This window comes from Cynocephalus volans, chromosome 2, assembly GCF_027409185.1.
Source record: "Cynocephalus volans isolate mCynVol1 chromosome 2, mCynVol1.pri, whole genome shotgun sequence".
Taxonomy (NCBI): domain Eukaryota; kingdom Metazoa; phylum Chordata; class Mammalia; order Dermoptera; family Cynocephalidae; genus Cynocephalus; species Cynocephalus volans.
In genome coordinates, this window is record NC_084461.1 from 6,131,356 (window position 1) to 6,158,051 (window position 26,696).

A 26,696-nucleotide genomic window follows, 5' to 3' on the forward strand; every position below is an offset into this window, starting at 1 on the left:
CACGCAGGCTCAGGCAGCTCCGCGGACAGCCCGAGTTCTGCGCGTGCGCAGGGCGGCGCGCGGGGGAGTGGCCGCCCCTGAGCCGGGCACGCGCCCCTCCCCCCGAGAGCCGCCGCCCTGCCAGCGCACGAGGAACTGGGGTCCGGGTCAGGGGGTGTCGGCGGCCGAGCGGTCCTCAGGTAGCCGCGCCTCCCGCCTCCACCCGCCGCCCTATATGCTGCCCGCCGTGCCCGCCGGGCCATGGAGCGCGCCGCCAGTCCCCGGGGATGGAGCTGGCCGAGGAGCACCTGCTGGGCACGCTCGCCTACCTGCAGGGCCTCCTGGGCCTGCTGAACTTGGTGGTGCTCCCGAGGGTGGGCTCGCCCTACGGCCGCTGCACGTCGGCGCGCTTCGGCCGCCCGATCCCGGCGCGCGTGGCCTGGATCGTGCAGGAGCTGCCCGCCCTGGCCGCGCCTCTGTGCGAGTGCGCCCGCGCGTCCGCCCAGCGCCTCCGCAGCTGGCCCAACGGCGTCCTCCTGGCCATGTTCTTCGTCCACTACGTGCAACGGTACGGCTGCCCCGCCGCGTCCCCTGCGCCCCGGCACCCGGCCTCCTCCCCTGGCCTTCCCTCGGTCCCCTGTGCCCTCTCCCAGCGGTGTCCCACCACCCAGGAGCCCTCCCGGCCGGCCTCTCCGCGCCGCTCCCTACCCCTCAGTCCTAGGTGTCCTGTCCCTGTGTCCCCTGGGTCCTGGGGTTCAGAAATAAGTAGGCATGAGTCTGCAAAAGGCCGGAGACGGCTAGAAGGGACTGAAAGGGGGGATTGAAAAAGAATCGTGAAACTTTGATCTGGAAAGTTTTAGCGCTGCTGCAATCCTGGGTTTTGTTCCCATAGATCAGGACCTCAGGGTCCAAGAGATAGAAGTTGATTGCTCCTCTTCTACCGTTTCCCCCGTGGGGATCGACTGATGATGGAGCTGTTTTCTCACGGGCCGGGTGACCCACCCAGCCGCAGCTTGGAAACTTTGTCTCCTGAAACTGCTCTGTGGTTTCCCCAGAATGGACTTGCTCATTTTCGGAGACTTTCACCTCCACATTATGCAAAGGGCCCCAGGGCTGTGGGGTGGTTTGCCAGGCAAAGACCTTAAACGCAAGCTGAGGTCTTAACGATGACTCTGAAATCTTTGGGGGCGGGGGGGTTCATAAAGATTTTTTTAAATGGCTGTGTCTGAAATCTTAAAGTATTCTAATAAGTTGGGGCTCTCTCCAGTCCTCATCCTTTGGGTTTTACATAGGTGAAGTAAATAGCTGACCTAAAGTTTAAAATCACAATTTAAATGTTGAGGCCGGCCAGTTAGATCAGTTGGTTAGCTGGGTGTTCCAAGGTTAAGGGTCTGGATCCCCATACTGGCCAGCTGGGAAAAAAAAAAAAAAGTAATTTTTTAATGTTTTCATTCAGACTCCAAAAAGCTGCACAGTTAAAAAAGTTATCTCTGTATCTCAAGAATTTGAGCTCACTGGGTGTGAGAAAATGGGGAGGTTACTCTACCTATCTGATTTTGAGTCCCACCTTAAAACACCCACTTCCTAGAAAGTTAGAAATTATTAAATTTGTGTATTAATAAGCCTCTCTTCTCTCACCCGGTGTCTTACATTCCAATGAGGAGAAAGGTCAGGCTTTGCAACTAGGTTCCCAGAGCGAGTGTTTGGGACCCAGTATGGTCTCAGTTACATGAGTTACCTGGTTATTAGCACCTTACACCTCCCCTGGCACAGTCTGCGTCCCCAGTCTGCTTTTATGAAGGCACTTTAAATGGGGGCAAAGTCAGTGTTCAATACAGGCTTAAAGAGTATTGTGTACCTGAAACTCTTTTAAAGCGTATTTCATTAAGCAAAGTTATTGTCACACTGCTTGTAATGTGACTTACAGAAGTTGTTACTCAACTTGGATATCAATCAGACTCCCTTGTCTATATATACTTCTTCATACGTGCCAAACCTGTTTCTCTCTGTCTATCTTGTAGCTACATCAGACTGCTAGTTGCTATCACAACCCCATCAATCATGACCTCAGATAAGTTACTAAGCTGCTCTGTATCAGATCCCCCCCCCCCCCCCCCCCCCCCGCCACCTGTAAAATGGGTGTGGTGATGGTACCACCCTATGGGACTGGCGTGCCTATAAACAAAGGCAACTTCCTAAAATGCTTGCATGTTGCTAGCACACCTGAGTTCTGAGTAAGTGACAACTAACACCATTCTGTATTGCTGTGTGTATGGCCATATCCACGTCCGTGCTGTGTGTCATTTGTGCACACTGCTGCCAGCCTTGAGTGCCAGTAAACAACTTTGAAGACATGGCATTGAAAACAAAGGGAGCACTTTACAAAGTTTTGTCTGAAAGCCTGAGTTGAAGCTTTTTAACATAAGGCAGCATGTTTAATTGTACCTAGGCTCACTGAAGTGGAAGAATGAATACAGCCCCCCAAAGGGCCAGAGTCATCTCTAGTGTGATGGAAATTGAATAGATCATTTTATACAGATGAGAGCTCTGAAAAATAGCATGCAGTTGTTTTACCCAAGGCTGTTGGTTGAGGGATTGGTGGGACTAAAACCCCTGATTCATAGACCAGTGATTTTAAAAATTGTCCCAAGAGGATTTGCTGAGTCAGGTGTAGTTTTCAAAACTGCTGGGCTATTTTCTTTAAAGTTGTACATGTTACTGTATACTGAGTGTGGTTTGTGGGCATTTTAAGTTTTCCAAGTAGAAAAGATAAACATTTTCCATCTTACACGAGTAACTAATTTATTAAACGGTCATTTGACCTAAGTTGGTGAGCACTTGGAAGAAAACCAGAGTGGAAACAGCGTTTGCACTGGTGATAAACCATCCCAGCAGATCCTGTAAGTGTTGTGGAGCCCCCTCACTCATCCAGGCCACTGCAGATGACACAAGACCAAGTGGGAGAGGATGTTGTACAGATACAAGCCGGAATCGGGCCAGTGGCAGGAGAAAGCCAAGTCTGGGAAGGCCCTGGCGAGGCCCAGCTGGTGGCACCTTATAGAACTTGGCCAGTGTCCACAGAGGTCCTACACTGAGCTACGAAGTTGCACAAGAGAGAGGCACGGACCTGCCCTGGGGGAGTTTGAGCCTCTGTGGGAGGGTGAGGACCAAAGTCACGTCCAGGAACTTTCCACAGTCGGGAAGATGTGAAGGCGACAGCAGAATGACAGCTGTTCCCAGAGCAATTGACAGTCCAGGGAGCAATGAAGACGGGCAGCTAGCTGGAGGAAGGGGGAAAAGGAAAAGAAAGGGTGTGCGTGCTTGTAGGATACAAGAGACCTGTGTGTTTTTATGTGTTTGTCCAGCAGCATTTACTGAGGATTGATTTACGGACCTGGCACTGTACTGGGGACATAGAGACAAGATATTCCCTTACATAGTTGAGGCATGGAAGACAGGCTGTGGGCCTAACTAGTTCCCCCAAGGAGGGCAAAGGACATTCTCAGGAATGTCTTTAACCGATGACAAGCACCGAGGCAGGGTTGCCTGCATCCTATCTGCACTGATCCCAGGGTGTTTTGGTTCCTGAGGGCACAGGCAGCATTTCTCTCTCCAGCCTTAGTCTTGCCACATGTGGAGCAGTGGCCGCCATGCTGCCAGCCAGCCAGCCAGCCAGCCAGCCAGCCAGCCAGCCAGCCATCCCCTCAGCAGCAGCCTCCCATACTTTTACCCTGGGTCCCTCCCTCTGCCTTGTGCCTTTTTCTCCCCTCTGCTCTCCTCGTTACCCACGTCTGACTCTGTGGTTACAGTGACTCTCTCTTTGCCTCCCCTGTGTTCGTCCTGTTCCCTGCCCATCATTTGTCCCCATCCATCTATTCTGTTCTGTCCCCATCATTCTTTCCTGGGCTGGGGCCTCGCCCAGGTGCTCCTCACCCACTTTGGTTCTTGCCGGGCTTCCTCCCTCTTCCCCCCTGGCCCTTCCCTCTTCTCATTTTCAATCCTGCTGTCCAGTGTTGGGGTTCCTGGTCCTGGGCGTGACTCCTCAAACTGCCGCCTGACCTGATGCTCTGCACTCTCTTCAGCCGAGCAGTTCATTCAGTATCACCTGCCTTTGCTCCCAGTGTTCCCTTCCCACTCTCAGATGTGAATTTGGGGGTGATTTCTTCAGTGCTGGTCAGTACAACAAGTAATCACAAAGCACCGGAGCACAAGGCACCCCTTGCTGCAGGGCCTCCGTGAGGCCTCTGTGATGACCAGGGTTGTGGGGGGCGGGTTGCAGAAGGACATAGTTGCATGACCCAGAGCACAGCCCTTCATGTGCCTGTGAGGGCTGCTCTTCCCAGCACCTGCCCCAAGGTTTGTACTCAGCCACATCCGTGACCCTGTGTGATTTTTTTTTTTTTTTTTGGTGTGGGGGGTTGGAGCTGGTGAGTACTGGGATCCATACTCTTCACCTTGGTGTTATAACACCGGGCTTCAACCAGCTGAGCTAACCAGCCAGCCCTCAGTTTGCTCATGTAGTAACCCAATGTTCTGGAGCCATCTCAGCCTAATGACCTTCCAATTAATTTTTTTTTTAGCAAGGGCATACTGAATTCTTGGCTCCTCCCTTGTCAATTAGAATACTAGAATCTGAGAAAAGAAAAACTTTTATGCAAAAGCGTAGAATGACGGAAAGTGAAATATTATAACCATAATGTTGCCTGAAAGAGCAAAGTGCTTATTTAAGCATGCAGTTTTGTTGGGGTCTGTGCAATTTGGTCGTTACTGCAAGAGGGTCTCTTACAGAAGGAAAGATGAGAAAAAGGAGCAGATCCAAACCTATGAAGTGCTATAGATTTCAGTGGTCTCAAATTGTTGAGAAAAAATAGTAAAGCCAATTATTAAAATTAACCACTCTGAGTTTTAAACATTTAAAAATGATTAAATCTACCATGGCCTAAATTATTCCCAAATCACCAAATTAGACATTTCATTGTTCTCAAACTTGGGGTTGCAACATTATAGATGGTCCTGGGAGGTGATGGCCCATTGCTTTTGAGAGTCAGGTTACTTGCCAAACGAATGCCTTATCTGTCATTGCAAGAAAATTGAGGCATTGCTTTTGTAGTTTGTGGCGAAAATATTTTAAGGGATAATTCTTTAGTTTACTATGTGAATTAAGCAGGCATGGAACTCCTGAGGTTACAAAACCTGAAAATCTTAGTTTGAATGTTTGAAGAATAGTGAGTCCAAGGGGGTGCCTGCATTTTGACCCTCTGGAAATGAACACTTGTCCTCGAGCCTTTCCTCTTTTGAGCAGATCACATCCAGCAGATGAGCATGGACAGTTAGCTGATGAGCATGTACCAGATAGCTGAGTTCAGGATCGCCATTAATCCTGCGGGTCTGAATAGTCCCATAGTCTGAGAAGCAGCTGCAATGCTGCTCAGGAGGCTGAGGCTCAGAGCTCTCGCTGCCCCTCTTTGGTGCCAGCCTGCAGCTCCTGCCAAGAGAGCTGACTTGTAGGCTCACTGTGGTGATTTTGTTCTTCTCAATCATCCATTTTTTCTTCCTCAGTTCTTATCGGGTACTTTTTTCCCCTTAGATGCAGAAGCTTCCCACAGGTGATCTTTGTGTTTGCTTGTTTACTAATTTGCCTGATTCTCTCTGAGCCTTTTCAACCAGCAGTTGCAGGTCTTCAGCCCAGGAAATATAATTTCTCGTCTCGCTCATCCAGTCTGTTTTGAGTGTATTAGGTGCCAGTACTTAGGATATCGCATGCAAACAAACCTACAGTTGAAATACATGCTCGTAATACAGAGGAATTTAGGGAAGACAATAAAAATCACCTGTAATTCCGTCACTTAGAGATAATGCTATTTCAAAATATCCTTTTTTCTATGTCTTTCATTGTTCTTAATAAGTATTTGATAATTTTTTTCTAAGCACTAAAGATTTACTACACACACACAAACACACTCAAAATCTTGTAACCTACTTTTGGCACTTAATGTAATAAAATAAGTATACTTCTGACTTAGTAGAAACACTTAATAAAAATGACTTCTAATGACTATTTCATATGCCATGGGCCAGACCTTCCTACTCCTCGCCGGGTCCTTGTGATGTGATGGAGGGAGCTCCTGGGAAGGTGATCTTGCCTTCCCACCCTTCCACTCCTGTGCAGTCTCCATTGTCACGCCACCTGATTCCTCTGAGCCTCCCTGTCCTGACCTGCAAACAAGAGAAAAATGTAACAGTTTTGAAGTGTAGAAGAAGGCATTTAGTGTAGGACTAGGAATTATTAGAAACACTTTTATCAGGGACTATTAGAAACACTTTTGTGTAATGTCTAAGCTTATAAACTCAACCAGAAGGGAGAGAGATAGCAAATTGTCCTGGCCATCAAAGCACCAAAGAGATTCTGGCTTCATAAAGCTCTTGGTTTATCTCTATCATCAAACACATCCCACATTCCTGGTTGCCTCACAGATGCGAAGTTTGCAGTTTCCCTGGGCAATAAAAACAACTTGATGGAAACTGAGTCTTGCTTCTTTACATAGAACAGAAAGAAAAGAGAATAGGAAAATTGGGACAGGACAGAGAACAAAGTGTCATATTTAATCTTACACTCATTAGTTGCAAATCTTGTTAGTTGCAAAGAGAATCCCCTTGTAGCTCCCTGGGACCTGACTATTTTGTATCTTTTAGCTTGTTATCAAAACAGCAAATGGATTTATAACACATAACTGAATGAAGTACTTTTTAGTCCAAGTGTTTCATAGTTGCTCTTAAAGATGGCTTCCATCTTAAGGGATTTTCAGCTTTTTCTTCAGTGGTTTCCCACAGTTCCTGTGTGGAAGGGAGATTGTGATATGGGAAAAGGCCTCTGGCTGCTCTTTTGCTCAGCTCCATTGTAGCTGAGATGTCCTGGGCCCCAGACTGCTGTGCAGTCTAGGTCCAGGCAGGTGCACCCACCTTTCTTACTGTCTGAGACTGGCCCCACGTTCCTAAGAGAGACCCTACAGTTTACCCTGATAAACTGCCTGATGTCTGCTGCAATCTTTGAGGTGCTATTGTCCCTCTAGACTCTAGACGAAGACTCACATAATAGCCATGACCAGAAATCTCCTTCCCTGACCCCCATTCTAGTTCCAAATTGGCCCAAGCCAAAGAAAAACCTTTGCTGACAACAGGTATGTAGATTCCTAAGAAAGGAAAATAAGTAAAGCTAAAGAAAATGATCCAGAAGGAGAAACATAATCCTAAACATGCCAAGAGGGAGCTGAGTGCTCCCCTGTGGAAGGCTTGTTGCATCTGGACTGCCTGCCTTGGTGAAGCCCTCAGCCACTGTGTCTTTAGTGCCAGCAATGCTTGGTCTAGGTCAGCGCTCTCGGGGGGAGGCAGATCTCCTCTTCAAGCTTTGAGAGCATAAGCACCCAGCAGACATGTTCTCCTGTGGACTTGAGTGGTTTTATGGGCCTGTGGGCATCAGGGTTGCCGCTGTCCCCTTCTAGCGCAGAGATGAGAGAGCAGCATAAGAGGCTTGCACCAGTCTTGACAAGGCCAAGTTTCTAGTCCCTGCCACTTTTCTGATATTCACATTAGACCAAAGAGAGGGGCAAATCTCCCGAGGCACCTTTGTGACCGATTTTTCTGCGTTCCCCCAGGGCACACACTGGAGCAGAAGTCATTCTGTAACTAGACACACAGAAGTATGTCCTCACCCCCAAAGCGCAGCCAAGACCCAGACTGCAGTGGCTGCCTGCAGCCTAAGTGCTAGCACCCTGAGCATGAGCATTTTCAAAGGAGGTCAAGGTGATCTTTCCAGAATGTATCACCTGTTTTAATCTAGACAAATGGTTAATGAACTTTTTCTGGAAAGGGCCAGATAGTGCATATCTTCAGCTTTCTGGGCCAAGATTCTGTGTAGGTATTTATAACAAGAAAACAAATTTTTGCAAAATTTTTAGTGACTGAATTCAAAATATAATATTTTAGTGCAATTTTTGTAAGGCAGGTCTAATGAGGAGAATGGATTTCTTTTTTTGGTTGAGGCCAACATTTCGCTTATTGGGGTTCAAAGTTAGTGTTCCTTATTATCAAAATCTATTATAAATGTTCATCTCTTGTGTTGATCTGCAATGAGACTTTATGTATTTTATCTTTTGAAATGCAAATATTGATACCAGTCCACAAGTATATGATTTTAACTGAGCACATTCATCACTGGAAAGGCTCTCGTGGGATCCTGTCAGAGTCTTGTCTTGATACTTGCCTTTCTTTCTTTTTTTTTTTTTTTTTTTTTTGTCTTTTCCGTGACCGGCACTCAGCCAGTCGAGTGCACCGGTCATTCCTATATAGGATCCGAACCCGCGGCGGGAGCGTCGCCGTGCTCAGGCTCGGCCCGATACTTGCCTTTCAATGTGTTGTTATGTTGCTGACTAATATCTTCCTCTTGAAGATTAGGTTGCAACTTCTCGATTATACAGTTAAATGGATTTTGAAATATGGAAATCCAGGTTCACAAACCCCTGATGCAGCTGCGTAGTTTGAGCTTAGAAATTATATCCACTGCAAATTTATGGGAGAATGAAGATTTCACTTTTTCTTCTAATTTTAACAGCACAGAAAGTGCATAAAGCAGTTTTGACATGACTTGTGATTCCAACAGTGTTATTGGTCATTGAAGTGACTCTATCACAGAATATGTTTTACACATAGGTGCTGTTTTGCCTTGTAATTTTAGGTTGAATTTATTAAAATACATTATCAAGTCTACAGCAAATTCTACTTCCCAGAGCTCTTTAGAACGCTGTAATAGTGTTCGAGGGCAGTTCTTGTTTAGAAGTTTCAGTCTCAGCTGTGAGGTCAAAATAATGCAATAAAACCTTACTAAGTCATCAAACTGCTGTGTGGTAGGACAAATCAGAATATTTAGCTTATCCCTGACAAAAATGTACAGAACTGATGTTAATTTCATGAGAGGGATTGTTACATTCATTGTTGACACTAGTGATTCAATCATGTGCAGTAGTTTTTCTGCAAGACACCCGCTGATACCAGGAATAGCTTTATTTGCACAAGCTTTGCAAATTCATAATTTGTCCCTTTTTCTGTTTCATACATTTTTACTACCATCAATTGTAACATCTTATTTCATTTCGGGTTAGTGCTTTCTCAACTTTGAAAATATTCTCACCTACACTTGTTCCACACAGGCTGTTTAACAAGCCTAATTCTGTAGTTGCATCACCCCTGACTGACTCCTTGAATAAACACCAACTGATTGGTATCAGTAACATCCATGGGTCCACCACGAGCCAGGGAAGACTGCTCCATCATTTGCCTTGTTTCTTAATCAAGTGTCGATGCTGCTCCAAGTGTCCTTACTCCTCAAGCAACTGTTTTCACCAAAAGTCTGATGGTCTCAGACAAGTTTATATTCTGTGGACATGCTTCTTTGGCTGCTGCAATTAATAAACTCACCATTGATATACAGCTTTCCTTCACAAACAAATGAACCGCTTGAGAACTTGCTTTGGTTGCAGCCTAATTTTCATTTCCTTTGTGAAGAAATTCTGTGACGAGATTGTCTTAAATTTCTAAATTTTCTAACCATTGCTTTTCCATGAGTTGGGAATATTGCAATGAGCACTTAGTCTGGTGATAGCAACCTCTGTTACATTCTTTTGGCAGAGCTCTAGTGCCATTGCATGCTGAAGAATACTTTGCCACCTGTTTCAGTAACAGCAACTCACACTCCGCTGTGCTTTCAAAGCGTGACATTCAAAGCCCACTTCTCTTGTTCTGACATGATGCGTATGCACTAATAATAAAATAAAATAAAATTCTCTTGGTCCTCTTTTGCCCCCAACTCTTGTTTTGCCTTTTCTACATTTACAAGTCTAAACTCTATTTCAAAATCAAGTTATAAAGCAGTAATATTCCCTTAGAAGTTTCCCTCCTGCCTCTTTGCAGTTAATCCCCCTCCCCTGAATCTAGTTTTGCCTTTACTAGAATCTGATAAATCTAAATTAATTTCTTACATCAGGAAAGTCCTATTCAAATTGTCTATTTCTTTTGGGGTCAAGTTTGATCATTTGTGTCTTTCAAGGATTTTGTCTATTTCACCAGGTTGTCAAATTTGCTGGCATAAAGTTGTTCATTGAGTTTCTTATGATCCTCCAGAGATCTGAAGGGTATGTAGTGATGTCCCCTCTTTCAATGTATTACACACCGATATTAAAGAGAAAATTCAAATGCAAAATAAAATTTTGTATCCCTTTTTTCTTTATACGTTTCTCATTTCTTGTTCTTTTATTTTCTGTCTTAAACCTTTGGAAGGGTGCCAGTGGAGTATAACAAAAGAACATGATCTTTGAATTGCCCAGAATTACACTTAAACTCAGCCACTCACTAGCCCTGTGACCTTGAGCAGATTACTTAATCGCTCTCAGTCTTAACTTCATCCTCTGTCAAGTGTGGGTAGCTGCACCTCCTGCCCAGATAGCTGGAGGCCTTGCAGGTGGTAGTGCTCAGAGAATGGGAGCCATTACAGTGGTGATGGAGGATATGGCAGGGTGCCCCGAGTCCTAGTGCTCAGGCTAGAATGAGTGGAGGGTTTTAGGAAGGTGGAAATTTTGAGATCCTTTTGAAGCCTCTAATTGTCTTTCACTCACTCAATGTATCTGTCGCACATTCCATATAATTAGACTCTTCAGTTTGTGCACTGTAGTGTACATTATTGAACCATGGTCAATTCTTTATCTAAAAATTCTGCTTTGGGGATAGATACAGTAAATCAGTACAAGTGTTACTGAGGATGACATTTGTACAAGGAAGTAGGATTAAAAACCCAAAACGTTTAAAACTAGAATTGCAGAAATGATTTTTTTTTTCATTTTTTTCTATTTCTTGTTTCTAAGGTCCTTGATTTTCCCATTTCTGATTCGAGGAGGAAAGCCAATGCCACTGTATTCATGTGTGGCAGCATTCCTGTTCTGTACCTATAATGGCTACCTGCAGAGCAGATTCTTGAGCCAGTACGCAGTGTATTCTGATGACTGGGTGACAGACCCCCGTTTCCTAACAGGTGAGTGTCCCCAGCGATGAGCTCCACCTGGTTCTAATCATCACTTTTGTTTTCATGTCCCAGTAGTTTCTGGTTAGGAAGCCCAAACTGCTTGAAAGAACACAGAGTCTCTGAAGATCCCTGAACTCCCCAGGGGGGAGAGTGGCAGGGGGTCCAGAGCCAGCTGGAGGGAGAGGCAGGCAGTCTGGAGGCAGCTGAGGCGGAGGTGCAGCTGCAGGGTACTTTCGCCCCCTCAGGCACTGAAGCACAGACTGCCTGCTCCTGCAGAGAACCTCAGAAGGCAAGAAGCTCCAGCAGAAGGAGCAGTGGACTCAGACTGAAGATTGACTTCGGGGCTCATTGCTTGTCTGGTCTAAGATAGTCCTTAAACCTACCGCTGCTTCTGTGATATGAGAAAAAGTCAGCATTATCTTTCAATAATGCAATTTGACTTTTATGATTATACTAACTTGAATAAACTTTTAGATTTGTGAAGTTTTTGAATTTTTTTCTTTGTATCAACTAATATGAATTAATGCACGTTTTCAAGTTTTAATGATAACCTGACAAGTTGTGAGCAAAAAATGAAAACAAAACATTAGCAATCAAAAATATTTACAAGACTATTAAAAATACATAATCTCGGGAATCTTGTATATGTAAAGTTCTTCTATATATTTATTTAGTCTTCCCTTCTTGCATTTAGACATTGTAGTGTGTTCAGATGTCACTTACTCCATGGTGCAGACTGAGACACTGTAATGGCCCACCCGGGTCTCACGCAGCCCTGCCATACTTCACCTAAGCTTCATAAAGCGACCTTACATTTCATTCTGTTTTTCTCTGTGTGTGAATGTGTAATAATAGAAAAAACTAATACTTTGAAGCGTTTGAAAATGAAAAAAAAAAAAAGCCAATTAGGAAACAATCTGTTACCATTTTTGTATTATATTTATTTCAATTTATTGTTTTTGTGAGGAGACAAACTTGAAATTACCTGAGTAATTATGATAGCTTTGGTACCATGAAGAGCTAAGCAAGTAATAATAAAATTCTAACAAAAAGTTTTCCATAACAGTAAAAGTAGTTAGCCTAAAAGATTTTATACAGAGATTTGAGATCCCTATGAATGCAATTAAATTTTTAGCTTAGATGAGCACAAATACTAGTTTCCTTCCAATCTAAACAGTAAAGGAACTTGTCTCCTAGCTAGCTGTGAAAAATTATTCAGTGTCACTGGGATAAGTGATAAATCAATAATATTGTTACCCCAAATGTACATTTCTTTAATATTGAAATGAACACCACCATTAAACACCATCTGCCTTTCACAGTTTTTACTGTCTCAGAACAATCAAATTAGCCTCTTTTTGTCAGAATTATTTCTTTTATCAAACACCGCTTTGGCATTTTGCTTTCTCTTGCTGAAATTCATTGAGGTGATATTTAAGTGATGAAGAACCCTGAAGATCTGTAAACTGGGTGAGGAAACACTGGGGACACCGTGGGATTTCAGAAAGAGCTGGCAGCCGGCAGTCATTTCTGTTGGGAGCTGAGGAATTCTGAATGATGAGTTAGCAGGAAATCAGCAGTGGGGGAAGCCACGGTTAAGGTGTTCAGATGAGGTTGTAAAAAAGAAGAGAAAGCACGGAGATGAGGTCCTACCACCTGCCACCTGCCACCTGCCCACGGGGCTGTGCCCAGCAGGGAATGAATGAGGAAGCAGGAGCTGGAACTCCTCTCCTGGTCTGGTGTGTGGGATGCTGCTGGAGGCATTGCCTCATGCAGTGTTTGTGAGGAGTAAGATAAGCACAAGGATGTTTCGCAAGGTTCATGGAAAAATAAAATAATAAGATAATGCACATCTGTACATGAACTGTTGTAGTGCCCTCGTGTATCTGATGGACTCATCCCCAAGTTCCCACAGCTTTTCATAGAAAGAATCCTTGTGTCAAAGTTGTTAAGTCAGATTCCTGATCATGACTGTCATCCTAAGAACAGATTGCAGCCATCAGGTCCCAGTATTTGAAGTGGCTTTGGTCACTTATTAGGGTTAGAACAACAAAGCCCTATTTAGTATACCTGACAGCAGTGCTTAATGACTTTGGTACCAGGTGCAGCTAACATGTTGCACCAGTAATGATACCATGAAGTGACACATTAACACCATTCAGTCAGCCTTGGGTTTAAAGGTCGTAGTTCATTAGCCATAATAATCTTGTTTTTTTTTTTTTCCTTTAGGTTTTATCTTGTGGTTGGTGGGCATGCTCATAAACATCCATTCAGATCATATCCTAAGGAACCTCAGAACACCAGGGGAGACTGGATACAAAATACCAAGGGGTATGTACTGGAACTGTGAAAGTGAAGAATTTATTTCAAAACTGCATTGCATGGTGCCTTGCTGTCTTAGTTTTGCCAGTTCCAGTAAGTAAAGCATAGTATTTATTAGCTGCAGGTTATCAGCATGGGTCAGTATTATTAATAGCTGTCACTATTGTTATTATTTTATTAGAATTACAATGGACCCAATTCTGGCTAACTAAATCGTTAACAGGCAAAATGGAAACTACTACCCTGTGTTTGGAAAGAGGATGAGGAAGAACTTAAGGTTTACAAGGAGTGTCTGATACTTCTGCTTCTAGTAATGGGATGTAATTGATACCTTAACTGACTCTCCCTTTGAAAAGAATTTAAAATTTTGGATGAAATTTGTTAAAAATCTTCATAAATGTATCAGTATACCACCAAGAAAGGAGAAATCCAGAGAGTATCTCATGAGAATTTGTAGCCAGTAGCTGACCCTCATGCTGGCTTGTAGCCCAGATTCGTACTGCTTAGATGGTCTGAAAAACCTCAAGCCATTAACTTCCACATGGTCCTGGGGAGGTGGTGGCCCTTGGCACCTGGCCAGGAAAGCTCAGATCCCCAAAGGGACCCCCCTTCAACCCGGGCTGCAAAGAACCCAACAGACCACACTCCACAGAATAAGAGGCACACCCAAACGTCTCAGAACCCACAAGAAAATATGGCACCATGAGTTAGAGTAAAATAAAACTTGAAAGATTTCAGATCTCAGAATTAATAGAAACATTATAAAGTGAGTACTATAAAGTATTTTTTAAAAGGGAGGGATCTCGGGCCGAGCCCGTGGCGCACTCGGGAGAGTGCGGCACTGGGAGCACGGCGACGCTCCCGCCGTGGGTTCGGATCCTATATAGGCCGGTGCACTCCCTGGCTGAGTGCCGGTCACGAAAAAGACAAAAAAAAAAAAAAAAAAAAAGGGAGGAATATCAATTATGAGTAAAGGAGTAATTACTATAAAAAGGATTGAGCAGATATAAAATAAAACTGATAGCACTTCACTTCTGAAAATAAAAAAATGTGGTAGGTAAATCTAAAACTTTCACAGAGAAGCACACGACATCAGTTGGTCTGGGCTCCTTTTACTTATGTTCCTGGAAACCATTCAAGAATAACAACAAAACCACACAAATGAATAAAAAAACCTTCAAATCTCCAATTACTCAAACTGTGGCCCTGAGAACCTGGAACTAGCAGAAGCTATCTGCAAAAGTCACAGTCACATGGCAGAGGTGGTGAGAAGGGAGAACAGGAGGGTTGTCCTGGAAGGTGGCAGCGGCTCACTCAGCCCCAGGACGGAGTCGAGAAGCAGTACCTGTTGGCATTCAAACTGTAAGCTGACAGCACCCTCCGGTGGTCATCAGAAAGCATCCCTTACTCCAGAGGGTGCAGCCGCTCCCAGAGTACAGGGTGACGGCCCCTCCCTCCCTGACTCTTGTGTGGTGAACGCCATAATTCCGAATTCCTCAGCAGGGTTTCATCCCCAGAAGGAGAGGGCCCTGTCCCGAAGAGGAGCCACCACGAGCCACACTGAGAAGGGAAAAGGCACAGGCCCCAGGGATGCAGAATGAAAAGCTGCAGAAGATGCCAGCCACCACAGAATGGCAGATTTGAGAAATGCCACTGAAAGAGAGCATCTGCAGAGAAAGCAGGATCCCAGTGGGAGGGACCTCCCTGGCCAGGTTGGTCACAGAGTGGCCAAGAGGTGCTGTATGTGAAGGAGCCTGTCACCCAGACCACAGCAGCAGAGATGCCACAAAACCATCTCCTGCTGTCAGTGGCTGATCCATGTTCTAATACAACATATTCAGATAATGAGGAACAAAACAGTAATAATCACAACACCATACGAACACACTGTAGGAGAAAAAACACAAAAGCAGCAAAACTTGTCTGAATGGAAACCTGTTTCACAAAGCAGAAGAGAATTGTAATCAGAATTCCAGCATGAATTTTAACACGTGAACGAAACAGTTGCAGTGGCAGCGCCCATCAGTTACAGAGTTCCAGGAAAGAGCCTGCTGCCTACACATTTAGCTTATTGCCTGCTGCAGTATGGCCCCTCGGTGTGCAGCCTCCTTCCTGCAATGAGTACAGACCCGCCTGCTGATGCTGGGCATGTCCCTGATGGTCTCCAGCCGCTGGGCAGCCCTGAGGACAGGCCAAGCAGAAATGCAAAAGTTTGGCTGGGATCCCCAGACGGTGGGACATGATGACAGACAGTGGGTGAAGACAAGATGGAAACCATAGATTTAGGGAAGAAACCGCTTTCAAAATTCTGTATTTTAATCATTACATTAAAAGGCACACAAGGGAGAAAAAAAAAAAAAAAGACACCATAGAAATGAAAAAGCAAAGAAAACGGGGCCTAAGAGCTTTTTTCTTCAGTGATAGCTGGAGAAGGCAGGGGAGGGAGGCTCATCGTGTGCACACTGAAGTCCCTGAACAAGAGACACAAAACACTGGAACAGAACACGTTTTAAAAACTAACTCAAGAAAGCTTTCGAGAAGTTAAGCAAGACTCAAGTCCGCTTTTTGAAAGTGCACATATTATAGCAGGGGAAGTCAACGTGAAAGTCACCAGCAAGAACCCTCTGTGCAGTCAGCAGTTTGAAGGGAGAGTTCATCAGATACCCGATGGCAGACTTCAGTGCCAGAGCTCAGGAGCAGCACCGCAGACCATGAGGAATGTGGAGGCTCCGAACATTCCCTAGCAGGGCAGTCCTGCCTATGAAGCCCAGTGCTGGTCTCGAGGACTCGGGAGTGTAGGGAACGTGGCTGCCGCGCTCTGCGAGGGTTCCGCTGGGTCTGCTTTCCAGCTGGCCACCTCTGCGTGCTCTTGCTTTTGGATGACATCCTCACTTGACACCCACGTCTTCTAACCCACAGGTTGGGCCGTCTATGCCCAGTGACTGTGTTACATCTTTCAGAAACACTTCCCAGAACTCTGTTAACATGGCACAACAGCTTAGGGTCAAAGGAAGGAGGTTACAGAATGATCAGATTCAGAGAGTAGATGCCCAATCACCAGGACACATAGCCTGAGTTAGGGTACAGGACAAGTGCCATGGGCCTTGTGTGACAGTATGGCTCATTGTCTTGCGATGTGGTGTCCTTAAGCCACCCTTGTGTTAAGGTGGCATCTTTTAGCAGATTGGCATCCACCAAATAATGTGCTGTCCAAACTGGACACCTGAAGGGAGAGTTCACAGATTAGGATGCAGACAGAAAGACAGTTGTCCCAGCCCCCATGCCCTGGCCTGAGGCTCTCTGCCTGTGGGTTGACAGGGCATTTGCAGGACAGGATGCAAATGCCCTCCCACCGCTGGGATTCAGATGCCCAGGACCCTGAGGAGATACAGACAATAAGGACATAATTATGTAGAGAACTGGGACAGTCACAGAAATAAGGTAAATAAGAAGATGTAATTGACCTAAATTCTAAGGCTTAGAAGGAACACATCTTTGAATACTTTGGGGAGCGTCCTTGCAGACACTTCCGCGGGCACACACACCACACGTTTCCTACGAATCATGTTAAGTTTATTATGCATTGTGTTTGATACTTTTACATTTGATATTATAAAAAAGTTGGAAAGTGAATATTGGCATTATTTTTACAGTCTGAATTATCTCAAGCTTACAGAAAAGTAGTGAGCACATTTTTACAAACATCCATGCACCCTACCTTCCTCAAATTTAAAAAAAAAAAAAGGTCTCAATAAAACCGTTTTCTTTCTTTTTAAGTAGTAAACCATCTCAACTCCAGCCAAAGCCTCCAAGTACTTCAGTTGCTGTGTTCCCAGAGATGCAGTCTCTAGGCTGTGCTAGAGGATTTGTTGAAACATGGGCCAGCCACTGCTCCCTGGCTTCAGGACATTTGCTGCAGCCCCTTCTCCTGCCCAGAGCACTCCTGCCCCAGTGACTGCTGGCCCAACAACCATCTGCAGCCTTGGGTGGACCCTCACCTTCCCAGTGAGGCCTGTTCCCAGCCTCCCTCCACCCCATGCCAGCACCCAGCCCCTTGCTCTGCTCTGCCTTACAGCCCCCCACCCTCTGCCTGCCATGTGCCCTCCTTGTCTATTACACTGGAGTTCCTGGTTCTAGACATGGGGAGGGGTCTGTCTGAATCCCCAGGCAGGGCCTGGCCCATAATACAAACGATGCATTTGTGAAGATTTGGTAAATGAATGAATTTTTGCCTGAAAATATTTTCTTCAATTGTTGGTCTAGGGTTCTACCTAGGTTGATTGTTTTAAGCTAGTTCATTGTTGTTACTCTGTCTTCTCTGTGCTTTCCTAGGTTCTGTCAGCGAGTGAAGTGGTATATTAGAGTCTTGCACTGTAACCGGAGACTCATGTATTCAGATAAATAGACAGATATTGATGTAGATTTGTGATCAACTACCAGAAGTTGTGATATAAAGGAGTAAAATTTGCAATGTTGAATGTGTCTCATAGATTAGCATTCTATAAATGCTCTCTTTTTCCATAGTTGAATTTGTGTTCTACAAGCGAGTATTCACTAGCACCTCTCAAGTCAGTATTTCATTAGGTATCATTTTGTAGTAAATGCACACTTTGGCCTCTGTTTTCTTCTAGGAGGCTTCTTCGAGTATGTATCTTCAGCCAACTATTTTGGTGAGGTCGTTGAGTGGTGTGGCTTTGCACTCGCCAGCTGGTCTGTCCAAGGTGCAGCTTTTGCTCTGTTCACATTTTGTTTTTTAGTCACTAGAGCAAAACACCATCACCAGTAAGTTTTAAAACACTTTTAGTTTTTTTAATTTGTTTTTTGACTTTATTATAACAATTTTCAGGTTAGATTTGTGAAATGTTAATATTAATTGGAATTGCTAAATCCCAGTTTATACCATGCTTTAGTTAAACAAGTACAGAACCAAGCAAATGTCTGTAGAATAACCCAGCAATAAGGAGTTATCAGATCCACATCAGCACAACTGTCTTCTTTACCATGTGCTTAGCCTCTTTGAATTTATTCTGTTGGACTCATTGGTCAGGTTAAATTATCAAGCAGAGGATTCAGGGATCTGAATTGGAAAACACTGATTAAAATTGAGAACACTGGCTGAGCTGTAGCAGGGCTGTGAACACTGTGGTTAGAGGAAGCCCTGCAAGTGGAGGTAAATCCCAGAGGCAGTTGACACTCGCAGAACTCACACATGCAAGAGCTATCTAGCTGGGTGGTGGCTCAGACCACGGCTCTGAACCTAGGGTCCCTGAGGGGCTGCAGGGGTTCGCTGCACCCCCGGAGATAACATCATTTTCCAGAGAGTGAGTCCCAGCTTTTTGAGATCCCCAAAAGGGCCTGTGATCCATTTGACAACAAACTCATAAACAAAATCAGAGCATGTCCAAGCTGAAATGAATTTAGGGAACAGTGTTCTAATACAGTAGATGAAGAAACTGAGGGTCAGGGAACAAGGTCCCAGGCTAGTCAGGAGGCATGTCTACTCACGAAGGGAGAGATCTCAGCAGCAGGCGAGACCCCTCACCCGCCCTGATGCCGGCACATGCCCCAATGCCAAATGCTGGAACTTTGTCTTAGTGAGCGGGTTAGGCTGGTATGCACATTTATCACTGGTGTCTGCTGTGCTGGAGAGGCCACTGTGTCACTTGCCTGGCATCATGCACTCAAGACATTTCGTGGAAATCTCCAATGATAATGATGTGAGGAGGCACATGGAAATGTACACCATCGTCCCACTCACAGAGTTTGTCATCTCCTTTGGGAATAAGGATGGGATGAAAAAGCTAAAAGAAGAATAGATTGATATCATGGTGTAGAGGAAAAAGTACAGTAGTCCCCCCTTAATCTGTGGTTTCAGTTACCTGCAGTCAACTGTGGTCCAAAAATATTGAATGGAAAATTCCAGAAATAAACAATTCAAAAGTTTTAAATTGCATACAGTTCTGAGTAGCGTGATGAGATCTTTCACCATCCTGCCCCTTTCTGCCTGGGATATGAATCATCCTTTTGTCCAGCAGCATGAAATTTTATCATAGGTATGTATGTATAAGAAAAAACATAGTATATGTATGTAGGGTTCAGCACTCTCCACGGTTTCAGGCATTCACTGGGAGTCCTGGAATGTGTCTCTCTCAGATGAAGGGGCTACTGTATAGACTTTTTAGAGTCAAAATACCTAGGTGTACTTCCTAGCCTTATCATATATTTAAAGAATCAAATCATTTTATTCTATTTATTTATTTATTTGTTATTTATTTATTTATTTATTTTTGTGGCTGACCAGTGTAAGGATCAAGCCCTGGACCTTGGTGTTATCAGCACCGTGCTCTAGCTGAGCAACAGGCCAGCCCAAGATGTAAGCATTATTATTGGAGATGGTGAAGGAGAAAGATCATAGCTGGAGTGTTTATATGACTAATGTTTGAAGAAATTATAGTGTAAGCATGAGAGTTGATGAGATTCCTATAAGAAGCACCCTCCGTTTTTTTGAGACACTCCATTGTGCCAGTGAACTTAGTATTTTTACTTGTAGACAGTGAGGAGAGGGCTAGATTGGAGAGCTGCGCCTTATCTGAATCTTAGAGCTGCTAACACAGGTGGAGGAGTATGAAGAAAGTCAGGCAAGTGCCAGAGACAAAGGGGGCTTCCAAAAAGGGGCTGCAATGCCAAGAGTGGCAGAAAACACTGGAGGTCAGGGACAACTTTGCTGGTGTAGGTCAAATCGTGTCCACCAAAAGGACATGTTGAAGTCTCACCCTGGTACCTATAAGTGTGGCCTTATTGGAGAATGGGATCTTGGCAGGTGTAATTAGTTAAGATGAGGTCATACTAGAGTAGGGTGGGCCTAATCCACTATGACCAGTGTGCTCATAAAAAGAGGAATTTGGACACAGACACAATACACAGAGGAGAAGACCGTGTGAAGATGGAGGCAGACATTGGAGCCGTCCAGCCACAAGCCATGCATCACCAAGGACTGGTGGCAGTGCTGTGACCTAGGAAGAGGCAAGGAAGGAAACTGCCCTGGAGCCTGTGGAGGGAGCATGGCCCTGCCAACACCTTGATTTCAGACTTCCAGCCAGCATAACTGTGAGACAATAAAATGCCACACAGTTTGTGATCGTTTGTTATGGCAGCCACGGGAAACTCACACACCAGCCTTTCAGCAGTTCTACACTGACTGGGCCTTAGGCAAGTCGAGGCCATGAGTATGATTTTTGAAGCCCTCAGCGTTTTCCTCTGCAAGATGCTCGATGCTAGATCACAGGCTTGGGTGAAATAATATGTTACCACTTTAAAGGAAATATACGTAACACAGTCCTAGAAAATGAATGAAACAAAGCTTGGTTTCATGCCATAACAGTGACAACAAGAGCCAGCTAATCTCGGCCACCTGGGGATCCTTGGGGATCCTTGGGATCCATCCTCCTCCTGCTAGCCCCAGCACCAGCTGCAGGCAGCCCACAGGGACCTATGGCCTTCTTGTGGCTGTCATCACCTCTGGGCTCCTTTACATTCATAATATTTGACGTGAAAAAGTGAATAGCGGCTCCTTTCTAATAGCAAAGACAGATGAGATAACATGGATATTTTTAGAAACTGAGTCAGAGTAGATTAAACAGGAGCACAAGTTGGTTGTAAAGACGTTTTCTCAGATGAAAGCAAGGAACAGGAAAATCCTTCTCGAAATTTGAATATGTGACATACAGAAATGGGGAAGAAATAATTACATTTTCCAAGTGAAAGCAAGTCTCTTAGTGAAAACCTGAAGGTGTTCTTTACAGGAGCATTCACGAGCTGAAAGGGCTCTTTGTTATTCATTGGCTGTTCTAAATTGGTGTCGGTGTGAAAATAATTTTAAGTCCTGAAGAATTAATCAATTCAGTTTTGTGGAAGTATATTCAGAAATGTTGGATTTACAAGCTGAGGACAAAGTAAAAACTATCCTTTTTTAAAAAGTAATCCAGTAATCCCAACTAATTAAATCATCAGATAAATTGATTCCAAAAGAAAACACTCCGTAGAGCTGTTCCTTGGACTGTATTTGACTTATTATAATGTTCTAGAAGCAATATTGTATTACAATGAAATTCTATAACAACTAATATTTAAATTCATAAATGGTGGTATTGATGGTTAAGCTCTTGGTCAGAAACATTGGAACAACTGTGTTGGGTTGCTGACAAATATTCTCTGCTAAGGGAAGAATTTGAAGGCATTCTAAGGAGGAGTGTTTCCATGTTGAGGTCTTCCTGCTGGCTTCGAGTGGCCACGCATATCTGTCTCCTTGCATGACGCCCCCGCTGCCAGCTCCTGGGGAAGCTCCCAGCAACTTGCTGGTGACTCATGGCCTGGGTCCCTGGCAGGCCCTTGGAAGCTTTCAGTGGCAAGCACATTGGTGTGTCTGTGGTGCATGTCACGCTCTTCACGCCAGCTGTTGTCGCAGCCACCCATGTGCTGGGCATGCTTGTGTCATGCTAGTGTCCACGGAGCAGCGCCGAACCCTGCCCCTGTGGCTACAGAAACTGCTACCACTGCCTTCCCAGAGTTTTTCTTCTCCTGTGCCCTTTGGGGTCCACAGAATAGCGTGAATACCAGCGTCTGGTCCGGTGATTCTGAATTTGTGGATGACCTTGTTAGACTTGTCTGAACTGGCAGGATTTTGCTAACTCCCTTTCAGTCTGTCGTCTTCCTACATTTCCACCATATTAACAAATAGCTCCTTGCTTTCTGTCATGGCTTTTGGTGTGTTTAGCATTCTCTTGTGCTTGTGAAACTCCTTTTTTCTGACTATTTCTCCATCTTGTCAAATTATTTTTAAGTTTTACTCCATCCACTTCTTTGCCACCCTTCTCAGCTGGCCATTAGTCCAAAACAAAGGATTGTGCCTTTGCTGGAATAAGTTATGTCCAAACTGAGAATGCTGTTTTTTCTGAACACGGGGCTGAATTACAGACTCCACCTACTGTGTTTTCCCAGATGATACTGAATCCTCGTTAAGAGCTGACCAAGGACCCCTGGCACATGATTAGGTTCCCATTCTATAGCCCCTGGGTCCTGTTATAGGGGCCATGCAGCTCCTGGCTGAGGCTCCCCAAAAGAGACACCAAACTCACAGGTCCAGCTCCCTGCCCCCAGACAAAAGCAAACCACTTAAAAGTCACATGTTGGGGAAAAATGGAAGTCAGCTTTTATTCAGGAATACCAGAGACCTGAGGAGAATGTTAAGCTAACCCATCTTTCCGATAAACCTCTAGGAGAACGGCCAGACTAAAGCCATCTCCCCATGGTAAACCTGAGGAAGAGTGGCAAGGCTAGATCCATCTCAAAGACTCTGGTTTACTGAGGGGCTTTTAAAGGGGGTATTGAGGGGATGGAACATGCGAAGTGAAAAGCAGTAGAGAAGGAGACGTGAGCTACAATGGGTCCGTGTCTGTGAGTCAGGTCCAAGGGCTCACCAAGGGCTCATCTGGTTTCTGTTCTCATCTTCGCTGTTGTCTCGGGACCCCATAAGATTTTGATTTGCTCCAGAGTAGAATCAACTCTTCTCAAAATCTTTTGCGTTTTGTCACTTTGCAGAGCTCTGGTTGACTTGGCTGGTGCCCGAGGTCAGCTTCCAGTCATTCGACCTTGATCACTTCTCAAAACTCTATAAGTCTCAGAGAAAGAAATATTAGCCTTGGCCATGTACTGATTAGCTTCTCAGCCTTGTTTTCCTATTTAGCAAGCAAGATAAGAAAGTCAGGGGGTGGGAAGAAAGAGTGGAGAGAAAAATAACCATCCTTTTTGAAATCCCCCCCACAATGCCACCCCATAGCCCAGGCAGTTTTAGGTCCCAACATGGCTTCAGTCCTGCTCACTCCATCAGTCAGGCCGGTAGTTCTCTCCTGGAGACTGGAGAAAACTGTTAGGGTCAGAAGAAGATGCTCAGGAAACACCTCCTCAGTCCCTGTCCCCTCTCAGTCTGCATACTTCCCCTGCGTTCTGGAAAGATTCCTCCCCAGTCACGTGCCAGTAATTTTCCTTCCCAATAGAAAGATGGATTTTATGGGTTACTTCTTCTGAATCACACTTTATGATTAGATATGTTTAAGCATTCATGATATAGACCAAATTAAACTGTATCTGAAATTCCAGCATTTTTATTGTGACTTTTAAAAAGCTCAGTATTCTTTTAAAATGAAAAATATCGTCACTTTTCTTAGCATCTGCTAAATGTTTAAGTGACAAAACTATTTCATTCTTTTAATTTTTTTTCTTCTTATTTTAGGTGGTACCTCGAGAAGTTTGAAGATTATCCAAAGTTCAGAAAAATTTTAATTCCATTTTTGTTTTAAGTGCATCGTCCGTGAAATTATTTCAGCTTGGAGTTTTTCAATGATGTTTCTTAGGGACTATGTAAATGAATTATCTCTGTGTGATTTTCCTGCTACTTTACCGTTTTCAAGATATTCTCTAGGAATATCTTGTAAGCTACCTAATAAGAAACTAACCAAACCGAAATGCAGGTTGAAGTACCATTCTACACACGTGGCCAGAAATTTCCAACTCTAATTACTGCTGACGATCTTTCTAATTTTGAATTTACTGCTTTTGGCTATATATAGCTATGTGTATAGGAGACCAGAATTTACCGTCTCTTTCATGCCCTCTATGGAACAACAAATTTCATTGTTTCTTTTACAGCCCCCCAACAATGATTCGTTCAAGGTCAAGGGCAGGTGGCCCCTCCCTCCATAGAGATGTAATCTGTCTTGGAGCTCTCCCTTGTTGCACTAAGCCAGAGGGGCCTGGGGTATTCCTGCAGTCACGGCCTGGGATATTCTTGTAGTCACGGCCTGAGGGCAGCTTGCCACTCTCATATCAGGTGTTTTGTGTAGAACTTGGGGGCAAAGAAGAGAGCTCTGTGAGGCCCATCAGGCTGGGCAAAGGCATCTGACACTTGTTCCAGCCTAGCTCCCTGGGCAGGGCAGGTGCTGGTGGCAGTTTATAAGGCACAAGCTGTTCCGTCCCCATGCAAGGGACTCTCTTGAACCCTCAAGTGGGAGCGGGTCGCTCTTCAGTGTTCTTGGGTCTAATGTGGTTTTTTCTCCCCCCTTTAGTCTACATGGAACTAGAATTTTCTAAGGCACTTTCTTTTTTAAGGTACCTCTCATATCACAAAACAATATCTTGAAACAGAATTTCTTGCCCTTTTTTGGTTTTTTGGCGGCTGGCTGATATAGCGATCAAACCCTTATCAGCACCATGCTCCAACCAAATGAGCCAACCGGCCAGACTCAGACTTTCTTACTTCAGATGCACACTAAAAGTCCATGGAGATAAGTGGCAGTAATAAAATTTACCACTTAAGGAAATAAAGATACTGCAGAGAAATGTCCATCCAGAAGGACGCCAAATCGTGTTGCCGTTCAGAGAAAATCTCATGAGCAGCCATAAGGGGCCCTTCCCGCCTGGAACAGTGCTGCCACCTGCTCGGCATTTGCTCGGCGTGTGCCCGAGCAGGGCGGAACCAAAGAGGAGTGGAGCGGGAGAGACACTGTGTTTCCTTTATGACCCGCTAATGGTGCTGGGGAGGCCTCCAGAGCACACCCGCAGTCACGCCGGACCCTTCCCTGCCACCTGCCCTCCCAGGCCGGCCTCCCAAATCATGCATCAGGGCTTCTTCCCTCCTCAGCTTCTATATGTAAACTCTAGCCTCTGTCCTAGTGGGCTTTAGAGTCCCTTAGATTTTAGAATAAACACAGAAAACTTTGCCTGCTATGGCTGTTTTACTTTAACAAAAACAATGGTTTTACAGAGGAATTTTATTATTAAATGAACTTTGGCCCTTTCTCTGACCAGATAATTACTTCAAACCTTAAGGCAGTAAATATTTTGGATCCCCTCAGGAAAACTCAGAAGCTTGAGGTAGTCTTGACTGACTTGGGCCCTGCGTTCTGGAAGGCCTACCTGGCCACACGTGTGCTTGTCTGAGACCCAGAGAGGCTCGCTGCCATTCAGCCTCTGCTGGTGCCTCCTTGGTGCCTGGGCGAGCCACGCGTGCAGAAGCTCAGGCTGCCTCGAGGCTGGACGCCCTGCTGCCGTGGCCACACTCCGGAAGAGTGATCACCATCGGAAGAACTGTTCTGTCTCATATTTCACTGCCCTGCATTGCTTAAGAACCGTAACCTTTTAAATTGTGTTCACTGGGACTATTAAGGAGGTTAATAAAAGTACAGTAAAAATTCCAGTCTTTTTTGTTGGTTTCCAGGGTAAGTCACAGTGACTCCACTCTAGAAATTTGGACAGTCTCATGATCTTCAGCCCTGAAATCTGTGGCTCACCCGCGTCTCAGGGTCGGTATTCTTTCACCATTCTCAGTAGAGCCGGGTAGCATTCTTTGTATAAATCTTGTGCATCATCATTGAAGATTATTTTTAGATATTTGGTAATTTGTTTATTGTGAGTGAGAATTTGACCCCTAATACATTTAACTAGGATAGCCCAAAGTTACTGATGTTTGTGTTTTTGTTTTACCTAGCTATGCTACTAAAATGATTTTAGGAATTCCAACCTTTTTCTTTTGTTATTCTTAGGATTTCTAGCTTTGCAGTCATAATCATTTGCAGATATCTTACATTCATGTTTTGCAACATTTGAAGCTGTTACTTTTGGTGTTTGCTTCTTACAGCAACAAGAATTTTGAGAACAATATTGAATAATAGACATGATTATCAAGATTCTTGTGTGATTTTAACAGCAATGCCTTTTTGGGGATTACTATTTTGAGCATTCTTTTGTTTTCTTACACGGTTATTGGTCAGTTTTCTACTTTAGCCACTGGGATCTTTTCTTTGCCTTTTTATTTTTTAAATTCTTTCTTTCTTTTGAGATTTTACAGTGTACTCTATACAGATCAGAAATGAGAGAGCTTAACAACAGGTGTAGAGGAGATGGAAAATTACAAGAATATGTCCACTCTGACATTCTGATCTTGTGGGTTATATTCTTCATTAGATTTTCTCAAAGTTTATCTTTTTTGTTTTAGTATAAGCTAACTTTTAGTCTGGTAATTCCCTTTGTATCATCTAACTTATGTATTTCTGCTTTTATCTTATTGTCACTGTTCTAATTTTGGGTGTATATTTTTGTTCTGTTCATAACTGCTTGGGAGAAGTACTTCATTCATTTATTTTCCTAGCAAGCCCATCTTTAGGTTTTGAGCTGCATATTTCTTCCAAGTAACACTGACCATTTTTCCCTAAGTTTAATAATATTCCCGTAGTTATCATTCTAAGTAATCTCCAGTTGTACTTCTTAGGACTTC

The 26,696-nt window shown here is 44.4% G+C and overlaps 1 protein-coding gene across 1 annotated transcript; it reads left to right on the forward strand.

The window, feature by feature from the left end:
* The first annotated feature begins 60 nt into the window (after nucleotides 1-60).
* SRD5A1 (steroid 5 alpha-reductase 1) lies at nucleotides 61-25,614 on the forward strand. The gene is made up of 5 exons (XM_063085927.1): nucleotides 61-547; nucleotides 10,890-11,056; nucleotides 13,277-13,378; nucleotides 18,001-18,151; nucleotides 23,658-25,614. Exons 1-5 carry the CDS (start codon nucleotides 267-269, stop codon nucleotides 23,722-23,724), a joined length of 768 nt encoding a protein of 255 aa, XP_062941997.1. The 5' UTR covers nucleotides 61-266; the 3' UTR covers nucleotides 23,725-25,614.
* The last annotated feature ends 1,082 nt before the right edge of the window (nucleotides 25,615-26,696 follow it).